We start from the raw sequence: 14,185 nt of genomic DNA, 5'->3' as shown, positions 1-14,185 counted from the left end.
ATGCCTCGGATCTTGCTCTGACTCGTCAAGTTCCTCCCTGGACTCGACGAGTTGACTCTTGACTTAGAGCTTTTCCTTTATTTTCTTGGTCTTTCTGATTCTGGGTGTTACAACTCTCCCCCACTTAAACTAGACTTCGTCCTCGAAGTCCGCTACGGCCATCTGATCTGCAATCCGCTTGCATCACCCGTGACTGATGAAAATAACTCCGGGCGACCACTTCCATGGACCTTCCGTCCGGTCATTTAGAATAAAACTAGTCCTTGTAGATATCAATCCTCAAGTGCACTCTAATCCCACCAATCCTGAGCACACAACTCACTCAACTGACGATCCTTCTGGTACTCCCCGAGTACTTATGTTGGACACGCTAGGGGTTCACCCCCTTATTCCTTGTGCGTGTACTGGCCTTCCCAATGCAACGTTCCATAACTAATCATTTCCTCCATCACTATGAAGGACCTATCCTTTGTGGTACCCATTACTCCAGTCACTCCCGATGCTGGTCACTACTGCCAATACATACTAAATACTTCTTACTACTATAACTTAGTGTTGAGTACCCATCCCAACGAATGGATCAGATAATCCTTCAAGTAAAAGATTCATCCCTGCAACGGTTAGACTCATACGAGAGTTGCGCAACAAGGTCAAATCCTTCCTTCTGAGATTATTCAACCCTGCTGCGAGAGGCGTAGCACTCCTCGGTCAACCAGCTGTCTCACACCATACTTCTCTATCGCCACTTCCCTGACTTAAAGTCCTGCCATTTCAAATTCGTCTTCCGAATGGACCGAGAGCACCCTGGTCCCTCTACAGATTCTGCCGCTAACTAAGTTAACGAATACTCACCAGTCACTGCAACTAGCACAATCTCTTAGTCGCTCCTAACGACTTTTGAAGAAACTTCGGCTATCTAAACTGCTCTATCTATCCTGCCACTCCGGGGCTACAAGTCTTGGGATCCTTAATCCCCTATCTTGACTCTAAGGTCCCTACTAGGTCCCACCTGCGTTGTTATAATCTCACGAGCCTCGCTCACGGGTCTCACCCAACTATACTATCGAGCAATCATGCTCCCAGGTCTCACCTATACTGGTGCTAACATACAGGCCTCGCCCACGGGTCTCACCCAACTGCATACTCGAGTGGCCTCACCTAACAAGGTATATGAAGGCCAACTCCATACTAAACCTCAATGACTTAGCCTTTCCTGATCCCTATCGTGCTATCTAGGAGATACGGGCCTCCGCCCACACTCCACGAACTAAACTGCTAATGAACACTATGGCTTACCCACAGTCTTATGACACTTTCCTCACGACTTGCTGCTGGGGAATGTTGCGGCTACCCCCACAGTCTTATATCCCGCCTAAACCCGCACCTGGCGAAGGCTCTGCGACCTGGTTGAACCAGTCACCCGCTAGACATGAATACACAAACTCAAGGTTGGAAAGTTTCTCCAACTCCCAACTAACCTGATCCTCCATCCAAACAGCCACTTGAGCTACTTCCTTCCTTATCAAGACTGCGAAACCACCCCAGTCTTGTACTTACTTCTATCCTTGGCCACACGGATGGCTCTCCCCCACTTCGACTTGACTAGCTCCTCACATCTCACAGCTCAGAAGAATTTCCAATTCTTCTTACCATCCCCTGGTCACTTCACTGAAAACTCGACTTACCACAACTGGGGATCTAACCGATCCATTTCCAATCGACACCTTCCCGAACTAGCGAGGCACTAACAAGCCCCTCACAGGCATGCTACAGATAATGCATCCGAAGTAACCCACTCTAAAGGAGACGACCTCCAACTATCATTCTAACATCCAAGGTATGTAGATGGCATATAAATCAATCACCAGCAGGCCGCAAAATTCCAAAGTATCATTATCAATACCGATGCAGAACCATAACAATAAGACCATATCATAAGTTGATAGAGAAATGAAAGAAGATATGTACCTGACACATTGGGCTGCTCACACCTCATCTGAAATCAACTGATACGCCCTGCTCCTCACTGCAGGCGTCTCTGCTCAGCTCTGACGGCCGTCGGTGATCCTCATGGTTGCAGGGGCAGGTGCCATCACCTGTCCTGCTTAATGCAAACTCGGACATTGGGCCTTCTTGTGTCCCCTTTGAATGCAATGGAAACATAACAGGTCTGATCCCTGGGTGGTGGTTGTTGGATTAATGTCTAAGTCCATAACTATAATTGGTAAGACTTGACCCGACCCGGCATGGTCCATTTGGGTTGCATGGCATCATGCATTTGGATAGACTATAATGAGAGAAATAACACTTAAGGTTTGTTAATATATTATAAGTTCTAATATATATTACTAAGATTATTTAATTAGTATTGATCAAGAATTAATCTAGGATTAATTAAGTGATCAAAAGAAGACTAATTAAATATATGGGTTGATTGTGTAAATCATCCATACTTATATAGTGGGCTAATGCTCCATGGATTGTCAAGTTGGGCTAAAACCCATAAGATGCTCCATGGTGTATTTGTACCCATGGATCATGGAAATGAAAGGCCATGATAATTAGGGTTTACATGGTGTAACCCTAACTATATAATGATCTTATTCTTGGAGAAAATCCGCCGACTATGGATATAGAAAGGGATAGCCGATTTTCATGAAGTGTGAAGTTCTCTCAAGTTATTCCATGTGTATTTGGTGTTGTGTGAACCAATTGAGGTGTCACACTTGGGGCACTAGGCACTCAAGCTTCATGAAGACAATCTACATCAAAGAGGTATGTAATTCTAACTTGATATATTCATTTGAATCAATGTTATTATGCTAGTTAGGATGAATACCTTGGAAAGTTCAGATTTGCATGTATAATAGAGAAAACATAGATCCAAGGTATTTAGGGTTGCATGTACACTTAGGAGTGTTAGAATGCTCAAAACCCAACAGTGGTAGCAATACTATCTCTGCTAAAATGACCAATCCGGCCGCACTTGAAGCAACCAGAATCACCACCGCTGCCACTCATACACGCACCCTCGTGCCGCACTTGCCACAACGGCCCCGGTCCTGAGGAACTCTCGATCTAGAGTCTGATGTCTTGGCCCTCTTGCTTGATCCTGTAGATATCTGAACCTCCTCCGGCTTCCTCTTCCCGAGGTGTTCCAGATCGATCTCCCTTTCCCTGGCCCGAGCAATCATATCCTCCAGCGTCTTGCAGCTGGACCGACTCACAAACTCTCTGATGTTGTCTCTCAGCATATCGTGATATTGATCCTTCTTCATCTCCTCATCCGCGACATACTGCGGAACAAGAAGAGTCCTCTCCCTGAACTTGGCGGTGATCTCCGCCACCGTCTCGGTCGTCTGTTGTAGATCCTGGAACTCCCGGGCTAACTGTTACACCTCAATAATCAGTGTAAACTCGGCCTTGAACTTGGCCGAGAAATCACTCCATGTCATCGCGTCCAACGCGGCATCATCCCCGATAGCATGACCAACCTCCTCCCACCAATCTTGTGCCCTGTCCTTCAGAAGACAGGAGGCGAGTCGAACCTTGTCCCCGTCGGGACACCGGCTAGAATGAAAAGCGTTGGCGGCATCAGCCAACCATCTGCCACTAGCAATGGGGTCCCTGAACCCATGATAATCTGGAGCTCCACAAGCCCTGAACTCCCAGAAAGTCAAAGTACGTGCTCCCAACATAGCCATCAGCTCTGTGCAAAAGGCTCCAAGCCTCTCATCCAAAATCTCTAGGATGCCCTCCTTGACCATGCCAAAGATCACAGGAGTCTGGTCAAGAATATCACACGTAATCTCAGCTGATACAAACTCTCTCATCCACTCCTCGAGCTGCTCGATCCCTGAACCCAAGCCTGACCCCTCTCTAACACTTGATTCATCCACTGGTCCATCTTGCAATATCGTCATACTGAAAACATGCCATAACAATCATCAAAATACATATCATTGCCGAGGGACCTCACACGCACTACAAGTTCCTTGGTTTTGTCTCGTCCCCTCTTGAATCGAGTATAGATCCTCTACTTTAAGTAGTACGGGCCCATACTACCTTCCACATCAATCCGTACTTTCCTCAAGATTTTCCTCAACTCCACCAAGTCCCTTGCACAACTACCACTGCTCCCAACACTAAACTCATCCTATGCCTATCCTAGGGAAACCTCCGACCCAACCATTCCTCAGCTGCTGAAGGTTTACTCATAATGCCAATCAGCCATTACCTGAATACCATCACATGTGACGAGGCTCGGATAATCCTTCAAGTAAAGGACTCGTCCCTACAACGATTAGACTCAAACGAGAGCTGTGCAGTAGGGTCAAATCCAGAACTCTGAGATTATTCAACCCTGGTCACATGTGACTTAACGTATTCATCTAATAGCTAACTCTCATCACTCAGAATCCCAGGAAGCACAAAGCAAGCAACATTCAGACCAAAGGGAAATCTAACCATAACATAATTAAGCAGTTCTATCAAAATACAAGAATCTGTACTAGCATGCAATATAAGCTCACATAATCAGACATAACCTAAACAGGCTATCCTACCACTGTCTAACCAATGCTAGCATATAGCTCAATAAGCGCATATAACAGGCACATAAGGCATCCTCCTAGATCCTTAGCCCTAAATCTAGCATGTTGATCACATAATCATATCATAACATAAACTTGTATGGGTAATTTGGGAATACTTACTTGAGCTCGGCTGATTGCATGCACCACACCCTTTTCTCTTTTCAAAGTTCCTTTGGCTTTTTTCTAAAACCCTTTTCTTTCCTCAAAATCCTTTTATAAATATGGTTTTTCTTTTGGAAAAATTTTATACCACTTCCTCAGTTTGAGTTCAGACATACCCGAGAGTGTGCCCGGATCCCTCAAACCAAAGCTCTGATCCCAACTTGTAACATCTTCGAGTCCAAAAATTTCTTTTAAAAACATTACTAATTCATAGCGTTAAGTCATTCAAACATACAGAAAGGGTTTATATGACAAATCATAGTTTCATTTCCAAAACACTTGTTTAATTATCAGAGTAAACATCCCAGGCTAACTTGCCATGGTGTGTGCGTTACAACCCTCCCGAGCTCCTCTTCTGAAAACTGAATACCTGAAACCAAAACTGAAAATCATAAGCACGAAGCTTAGTGAGTTCCCCAACCTACCGCATACCATACATATCTACTAATCCAAACATGCCATACATAATACTGAGCACATAACCACATACTGGGCTCCCGCCCGCTGCATTGGGCCTCGCCCGCTATCGGACCCCGTCCGCCACCAGGCCCCGCTTGGCTTCGAGCCCCGCTCGGCGTACAAATCTGTTTTCCTTAGGCCCCGCCTGTCTTCGGGCCCCGCCCGCTCACATATACTAGCATACAATCATATCACAACACATAACTAACATACTCTACTGGATTACTGTACTAAGGCCTCGCCCCTGTCCTGCTGCTGTTGAATCATGGAACCCCGTCCACACTCCTACTGACAGTGAGATACGGGCCCAGCCCACACTCACTCGTTTCCTAACTTGGGCCTCACCCTTGCTCTACTGCTAATGAGGTATGGAACACCGTCCACACTCTGCTATTGGTGAGATACAGGGCCTCGCCCACACTCACCTCCATACCAGGCACATACATGTATCACACAGATAACAAGTATAACTATCATACAAACCATTCCTTGGGAACCCGCCCGCTAACATTGGACCTTAGTCCCGAATGTCATACTAGCATACTGTGCCTAGGGCTAACCCCCGGGTCTTCCTACTCATAACTACATGTGTCGGCATTGTGGCCGTAGACCCATTCACACAAAGGGAAACTCACCTACACTGCTGAACTTTGCTGATAACCCTATGGCTGCTGTTTGACAACTCTCCGAACCGCTGCTCCACTAGCTCCCCAAGCTACTAATATCAATATAACACTTAGATCCAAACTGAACTCTAGAAGTCAAACTAAGTCAACTCTGGACAAAGTCAACCTTCCAGTTGACTCGACTCGTCGAGTCAACGCATAGACTCTTCGAGTTCTTAAACCAGAAACTCTCAAAATACGACTCAACTCGCCGAGTCACCCCAAGACTCGTCGAGTTCAATGATCTCTGAGTCCCATCCTGTCCAACTCACTGATCTGCATCTTAACCAGAAAAGGTTGAGGTTCTGTGACCAGACTCGCTGAGTCCAAGAACAGACTCACAGAGTCCAAGGCAATCTTCAACAGACTCGCCGAGTTGTTCTTCAATTAGCCGAGTCCATGCTCATGTTCATACAACTCGCCGAGTACACCCATGTGACTCGTTGAGTCTAGTCAGCTCTCAATCCATATAGTGGCTTTTCGAGCCATGCAGGGGCTCCAACCCATAGATCCACTCTTCTAAAGTCTAACCCCCATGTAAAGTTGCAAACTTTACGTGAAACCAAGGAGCTAAAGGCCCAAAACACTCTAGGGCTAGGGTTTAAGACAAAGGGGCTGCTTTAAGACATTATGGACCATCACAACCCTAGATCTGAAGTAGCAACCTCAAATCTAAGCCCCAAACCCTAAATAGATCTCAATCTTACCAAAATAGCCCCAAAATCTCATTCAAGAATAGATCTAGATGCAAAAAGGGTGAAGGTAACAACTTATTACCTCCAAGATGACCTCCCACTGAAGAATAATCCAAATATCTGTAAACCCCCTTGATCCAAGCTTCTTGATCTTCAATATCTCTTCACAAAAACCACTTATCTAAGCTCCAAATTGCTTCCAAGGACTCTCACTCACGATTTAGGGTTTCTGGCTCTCAAAAGGGTGGTAAAGAGGCTGGGGAAGGGATGTAATGTTCTTTAAATAGGGCACAACCCCCGTGATTAGGGTTTTTCTCGTCCAGACCAGACTCGCCGAGTCCAATATCCGACTCGCCGAGTCGGTCACTTACTCTATGCCCCGGATCCCGCTCCGACTCGTTGAGTTCCTCCCTGGACTCGACGAATTGACTCTTGACTTAGAGTTTTTCCTTTCTTTTCTTGGTCTTTCTGATTCTAGGTGTTACAGTATTCTAGTAGAATACACTTTCGTTCTTCATATTTCATACAACTTTATGGTATTTTAAGTTAATGAGTCCATAAACACGAACCCATACAAGAAAACCTAGATGCGAATTCATTCTGAAAAAATGTTATTGCTGACATTAATGACGAATTTAAATAGTTTCCATAAAAAGAGAGATATAATTATGGATACATTTAATATACATACAATTATGAAAATCATTTAATATTTATCTTTATTTAATTAAATAATTATGTAATTTTACTAAATTCCTATTGGTGTATTCTAGCACACAATAAATGTAAGAAACACATGAACCTATATATATATATATATATATATATATATATATATATATATATATATATATATATATATATATAGAGAGAGAGAGAGAGAGAGAGAGAGACTAGAGAGAGAGAGAGAGAAAGAGAGAGAGAGAGAGAGAGGTTCAAGTATTCTAACTAATTATTGTACATCTATCGTATGCTATGAGAATGATAAAGAAAATATGTTGTTTGATAATATAAATACGTTCAATCTTACATAACTATTGTCATTAACACACATTCTCACTAATTAAATCGTCTATAAGGTTATTATACACTTATTATTATTATTCTCATTTCTGTCAGAATGTTTTATTGGGTCGTATTTTATCAGAATGAAAATGAGTGAAAAACGATGTGTGAGAACAAAAAAAAAATTAACGAGAATGCATGAAAATGACGATATTATTGTAAGGTTGAACGTATTCGCATTGTTAAACAACTTATTCTCTTAGTAATTCTAATAGCATATGATAGATGTATAATAATTAGTTTGAATAGAATAACATATGTCGATATATATATATATATATATATATATATATATATATATATATATATATATATATATATATATATATATATATATATATATATAAGGTCAAATGAGAACCGTTAAAAGTTAAAAACCCTAAAAACCATTATTTTTAACTTATTATTGAAGGTACATTTTCCATTTATCAAATACATGTTTAAAAACTTTATAAATTGCATTTTTTTTCAATGTCTAAAAAAGGAATGACATGATTTTAAATAATACAAAATATAACCCTTATTTCATATTTCATTTTATGGAATCTATCTGATTAGATACTCTTTTTTTTTATCTAAACTTAGATATTGACAAAACTTTTTTCTTATTTGATTCTACCACCAATGATGCAAACCACCATCGCTGACAACGGCACCACCACCACAACCATCGTCGGCGACGCTACCTCTGCCACCTCTATCACCTGCATAAACGACTACATCCATTTGCCTCCAGTTTTGTCCTCCTCCGCCATAAGAATAAACACTAAAAACCACCATATATGTATTGGATTGACACACCACGCTAGATCTATGAGATCCGATGACCAACAACATCAAATCTACAAGCTCTCTTTGTCGTCGCTACCTACCATTGTTATCATCTCTCTCCACCATCTATTGCTATCTATTACTACTTTAGGTTGCTGGAAAACTCACCAATCGCCTTCAACATCTCGGATCTACCGCCTTTGTCGATTTCTCTCCAATTTATCTCTTTCTCTCAGATCTCCACGAAACTCTACCAGATCATATGCAAATATGATGTGTTACATGTAGATCTACGTCGTTGACTCCACATCTACTCTTAACTGTCGTATTCTTCCACTACAAAAAACCCTAGCCGCGGCTGATCTTAAAAATCTAGCAGATCTAGTAGCTTTGGCGAGATCGAGGTTGACAAAGTTCCGATAAGCATCCATCTGAACCATCGTTCGATCGACATCAAATCTGTTCTCCTATCATTTGTGTCGCCATCGGAGCATCACAAGGCGCATATATATATATATATATATATATATATATATATATATATATATATATATATATATATATATATATATATATATATATTACAGTTAAAAAATCATGTTTTCTATAAAAATTTAAAACTCTGCATTTTTTAAAAAATTCAAAAATTATTATTTAATTATGTAGTATAAAAAACTGCTATATCCATGTTATACCAATGTGAGAACCGCTATTATGATATATCGTACCGGAGAGTACCGAAATGAGTCTTACCAAATTTCGAGGACCTAGCAAGTTGCATACTGCAAACGCGTATCCATACCACAACATTCCGTAAACTATGTGAATATGACATACATTTCTTTTAGATTATGATAACCCATTTATTAAATGTCTCGTGTCCGGGTCCATCACTGTTAGCCCATTTAATGTCTCGACCCGAACCCGTTTTACATGTCAATGTTATTATATTTGATCAGATTTTTTTTGTGCCACTACTGCTAGACATTTTAGCATCCTCCGACGCTGCTTAAGAATGTGTTTGGTAAAGATCAAATTAAATGAAATATGATTGAATATGGAAAAACTAAATATAGATATACCAGAAGAATATTTTCCATTGCCTATTTCTAACCCTCCAAGTACTACACCTTAGGTCCTAAATTCTCACTAATGAAAATAGCCCATAAGAAAAGTTTGTCAATGTCCTATACACCTAGTCACATGTAACAAACACAACCTTTATGAAATCAACAACAAAACACCAAACATGTTCAGCTTAGCAGCCACATTGAATGATGTATAACAAAATACAACAAAAACCTCATCAAAAATAGACTTACTCAATCAGTAGATGAACAACCTATTTCCAAAATTTTCGGCTAAACGAATCATAATAAGAGTGTATGTACTCCATTACATAACTTATTTTCCTATCTTTGTATGCTCCCGTCCCACAACCAGGGAGTCAAAAAAAAACTTTATAGTCTACAAAAACCATATTACATACCACACAATTACCATGTTTGCAAAAATCCACAAAGAATCATTCATAAACAAAAACACTCAATTCTTGTATTATATCAGTATATGCTCTCGCCCATACTCCCGCACAATCACAGGCACGCTTGTGGGTGGGATCTGAAATATGATTTATCCATACAAATTAAATCTGAAATTAAATGTATAAAGTAATTCCAATCAAACAAACTCAAGATGCCACAAAGGCATAGATGTGGATTGACTTACCATGCCATGTTCGGTGACTATCATCGACACATAATCAGCAGGAGTCACATCGTACCTGTTACAATTAATTAATTGCACATAATCAAAATCATTAGCTGTTAACAATATAGAATGATAGATAACTTCACTTTATTTCAACTAGAATTTTTTTGTACACTCACGCCAAATTCAGAAGTTGAAGGCCTTCCTTGCTAGCCCAATCATCCAAACAATTATCTCTTCTTCCAGGAACCTTAGCTATCACATCAGGATCACCTGTAAACATTTACAGATGCAAAACATAAAAAAAAAATGTCCCACAAATGTTATACTGTGTTTGGCATGCATTATGTCAATGAGACAAAAATTACAATTTTTCTTCCATCCAAAAAGGTGGAACATGGACTCGCTCCCAATCTCTCGTCTGTGCAAAAGACAAAAATGCCCTTGTCATCCTCGTCATCAAATACAGCCCTATAGTCCAGTTTTATCGTTACATTGGATAAAACTGGACATGACTGGACAAACTTTCTAAGGCTATTTTTGACGAAGAGGATGACAAGGATATTTTCGTCTTTTGCACAGACGAGAGATCTAGAGCGAGTCCATGTCCCATCATGTTCCAACTTTTTGGATGGAAAAAAATAATAATTTTTGTCACACTGACATCAGTCTCAGTCTCGGTCTCAGTCCCAATCCAATGCATATTAAACACAGTGTCGAGTAAAAAGCAAGCATACCTAATTCATTTGAACAAATGGAATCAAGTTGCACCCTTTCATGAAACTTATACGATTCACAACAAACCAAAACCGGGACATGATACGCATGAGCAACCATGGCAATACAAGCAGTGCCAACCGTCGAATATATCGTTCCATTAGCCAACACAGAAGCCGCCCCAACAAAAACCCTCGTAACTTCATGCATTATATACGAAACCGCGTTTATATGCGTATACGTACAACTCAACCCCTTTTCAACCAACTTTCTAAGCAAAACTCTCCCTTCAAGATTCGGACGCGAATCAACTATCACAACCCTAAATTGCCTCCTAAGTTCATGAGCATGCAATAAAACCATTTCAATGAGAGACGATGAACCGTATGTGAGAAGAACATCACCATCGCGGATTTTGGTAACCGCGTGCCCGACGATTACTTTGTCTGCAAGAACTATCTTTTCGTTTATGTAACGATCGATGTCTGAACATAAAGAGATTTTTGCTTCTGATTCGGTTTGGGTTAGGGGTATTTTGGTAATTCGGGCTTTTAGGAAACGGATTGCGTTTCCCATACTGATTGAAAGGGGTCGGCATTCGATTAGAAATGAGACTGAACTGTTGAGTTTTGAGGTTAGGTCTCTGGTTAGGATTTTTTCAGGTGGTGTTGTGTAGTCTTCTATGACTTTTTGAAATGCTTGTAGCATTGCGATGCAACGGGTATTGCTCCACATTATGTCCCCAGTTAAAAATTGTAAACCAACCTAAGAAAAAAAGATATTATATAATTATTAGACACTTGATGACTTCTTGTAATGAAGAAAATTAGCTGCATACCTTGTAAACAGCAGGATGCACATGATCGAGTTGGAAAAACTTGGATTCAAGATCAGAAAGCTGATTTCCTCGTTCATATTGTGGTAAATGCCTAAACAATTCGACTCTGTTTCTAGCTTCAGTCTGTTTGACCACTGACCTCTTTTTAGCTTTTTCAACACGATTCTTGTCATCAAATTGCATTCGTGGAGGTGGCATTTCTTTTTTTCTATCTTTCTCTACTGCTTTCTCACTCCCTTTCTTCTCATTAACTAATGTTGAAGAAACCAAAAGTGGACCACTCTCTTTTTTCTGATTAGGCTGTCTTACTGGTTTACTTGTTTGTGCTGGCGCTGATGTGGCAGAAGTAGCAACAGACTTACTTCCCTCACCTACTAAAAACACATCAACCACAAATTATAATAAGAAATAATCATAATGATGATGATGATGATGATGTGATAAAACCTTTGGCAGTAGCTTTTGCAGCTCGTTGAGCCTCCTGTAAAGCACGTCTCTCAGCCTTTGTTGTTTTTGACTTTAGTGGTTTTGGATTTTTTTGCAATGGCAATTCAGCAACAAGGTCTCCACTATTTTCTGCAAAATGAAAATTAAAAGGCAATTTTTAGATCTTGGGTAACAAAATGGATTTTGATCCTGTCACATAATATATGAGCTGTAAACAAACTTGTGTGGCAAACATTGATGGAAAGCAGACACTATGTGAAATATGTGCATTGCTTTGGTTGTGTGGGGAACAATGAATCAATGAGATTTGGCAGTTCAGTGAACAAGTAATGATAAGCCCTTATATAAACACAGCTTTGTGAGACAATCACACCACTATAAAAAATTTAACAAGATAAGTAATATTGATTTCAAAAGTAGTGGAATTGATTTACTACCATCGATAGATGCTTCGATTGATTGTGTGAAGTCACGGCCTGTGGGAAGAACAGCCGCGAATTTTCCAGAATTGCTCCGCTTCATCCAGTTAACAGAATCCTCGGAGAATTCTCCATCAAGTCCAACGCGGCTCGACGGCGATTGAGTAGGAGAAGGGCTGAGAACGGAATCAGACAAGGTATAGCTCCCAACTTGCAAGCTATCTACCGGCGGATGGGCATGCAATTGAAGACCAGCAGGAACGGGCATGCCAACTGCGCGAGATAAGTTGTCAGACGCATGGCGAGCAGGTGGAATCATAACGGGAGAAAGGGTATTAGAGACAGGAGACTGGGTGGGAGGGGTGGCGGCCGGACCCGATTGGGTGCGGTCTGGGGGTGGGCCAGGGGTGAAGAAACCGACCTTCCGGACTTTGGGATCGATCACCCGGGACGGTCGGCGAGGGTCCATCGGCGATTATCAGTTGGTACGACGGCGGCAGCTGTGGTGATCCGATGGTATAATTTCCATCAACAGTTTACTGTAGAATTGTGAAATTGGGATGAAGAACTAGTGGCAGAAAGGCTGAAACTTGATTGGTGAATCAAAATCGGAGGTTTTGAATACGAGGGTTTTTTACGATTTGCAGGGAACTGTTACTTGTCGGGTTTTTCGTTTTTCTAATAAGATATAGCATAAAGTAAATCACAAATGGTGTGTTTTTTGTTATATCATTCATCACTTTGGGCTCGTTTAATTTTTTCCTTCAGCTTTGAATTTTGTTTATGTATAATTGGGTTTATTTTAAAAAAAATTAATATAAAATTTAAAATATTTGAAAATTTTAAACTTATAAGAAAATTATAAAAACATTGAATTATAAAAATTAAAGTATTTTTTTTCTCTTTTAAATTTAAGCAAATAATTTAGATATATAAATAAATGAAATTAATGAAACTTTAATTTAGTAATTTTGAAATTATAAGGAAAATTTATTAATTAAATTGATATGCATTTATTATTAGATAATATATGGAATTTAATAAAATAGAAAAACCATAAAATGATATGTGAAATAAAAGTTAATTTAAAATAACCATAAAATTACATGTGGCAAAATAAATAAGAATGTAACAATATGACAAAAAGATCTTTATTTATTAGATAGATTTTTTGATATTGTTATTAATAGAAAGAATATATTTATGTTTCATTTATATGTGTAGATAAAATATTATATATTAATGGTATTATAAAAACCCCTCAAATATATCGGTTGCAAAGATTTTTTGTTTAACTCGGTAAGTACTTTATAACAATGTAAAGAATTTAACTGTATTTTATAACTAGTTGTGAAACTCATGTATTATATGGGTTAATTTAAAAAAAAACATTAAATATAAAAGTCTAAATATTTGAAAACTTTAAATTTATAATAAAATAAGAAAAAAATAATGAATTATTATAATGAAAATGTAACTTTTAAATTTAAACAAATAATTTACATAAATAAACAAAAGAAACTAATAAGCTTTAATTTTGAAAATTTTGAAATTAAAAGGTAAGTTATTAATAAAACTGATATTTATGTATTACTACATTTATTACAATTATTACATTAAATATTATGTGAAATTTAATAAA

At 39.4% G+C, this 14,185-nt stretch overlaps 1 protein-coding gene across 2 annotated transcripts; it reads right to left on the bottom strand.

Moving 5' to 3' along the window:
- Positions 1–9,742: 9,742 nt before the first annotated feature.
- On the bottom strand, positions 9,743–13,247 carry LOC111915648 (uncharacterized). Of its 2 annotated transcripts, none has more exons than XM_023911289.3 (7): positions 12,562–13,247; positions 12,125–12,253; positions 11,678–12,051; positions 10,860–11,604; positions 10,302–10,395; positions 10,141–10,195; positions 9,743–10,032 (listed from the first exon to the last, which is right to left on the bottom strand). In XM_023911289.3, exons 1-7 carry the CDS (start codon positions 13,010–13,012, stop codon positions 9,970–9,972), a joined length of 1,911 nt encoding a protein of 636 aa, XP_023767057.1. In that variant the 5' UTR covers positions 13,013–13,247; the 3' UTR covers positions 9,743–9,969. The 2 variants fall into 2 exon arrangements, with proteins under 2 accessions (XP_023767057.1, XP_023767058.1); XM_023911290.3 differs by having other exon boundaries at positions 11,678–12,048; positions 12,562–13,246.
- Positions 13,248–14,185: the final 938 nt, after the last annotated feature.

Source organism: Lactuca sativa, chromosome 5 (assembly GCF_002870075.4).
Source record: "Lactuca sativa cultivar Salinas chromosome 5, Lsat_Salinas_v11, whole genome shotgun sequence".
Taxonomy (NCBI): Eukaryota; Viridiplantae; Streptophyta; class Magnoliopsida; order Asterales; family Asteraceae; genus Lactuca; species Lactuca sativa.
This window is presented reverse-complemented; position numbering and strand designations above follow the sequence as displayed.

Bases quoted from the DNA above. Each gene is read 5' to 3' on its own strand.
- LOC111915648 (XM_023911289.3), bottom strand. From the start codon at position 13,012: ATGGACCCTCGCCGACCGTCCCGGGTGATCGATCCCAAAGTCCGGAAG. The intron at 12,254-12,561 runs GTAGTAAATCAA...TTCATTTTGCAG, and splicing joins AATCGAAGCATCTATCGATG to AAAATAGTGGAGACCTTGTT. The intron at 11,605-11,677 runs GTATGCAGCTAA...TTTTTTTCTTAG, and splicing joins TGCATCCTGCTGTTTACAAG to GTTGGTTTACAATTTTTAAC.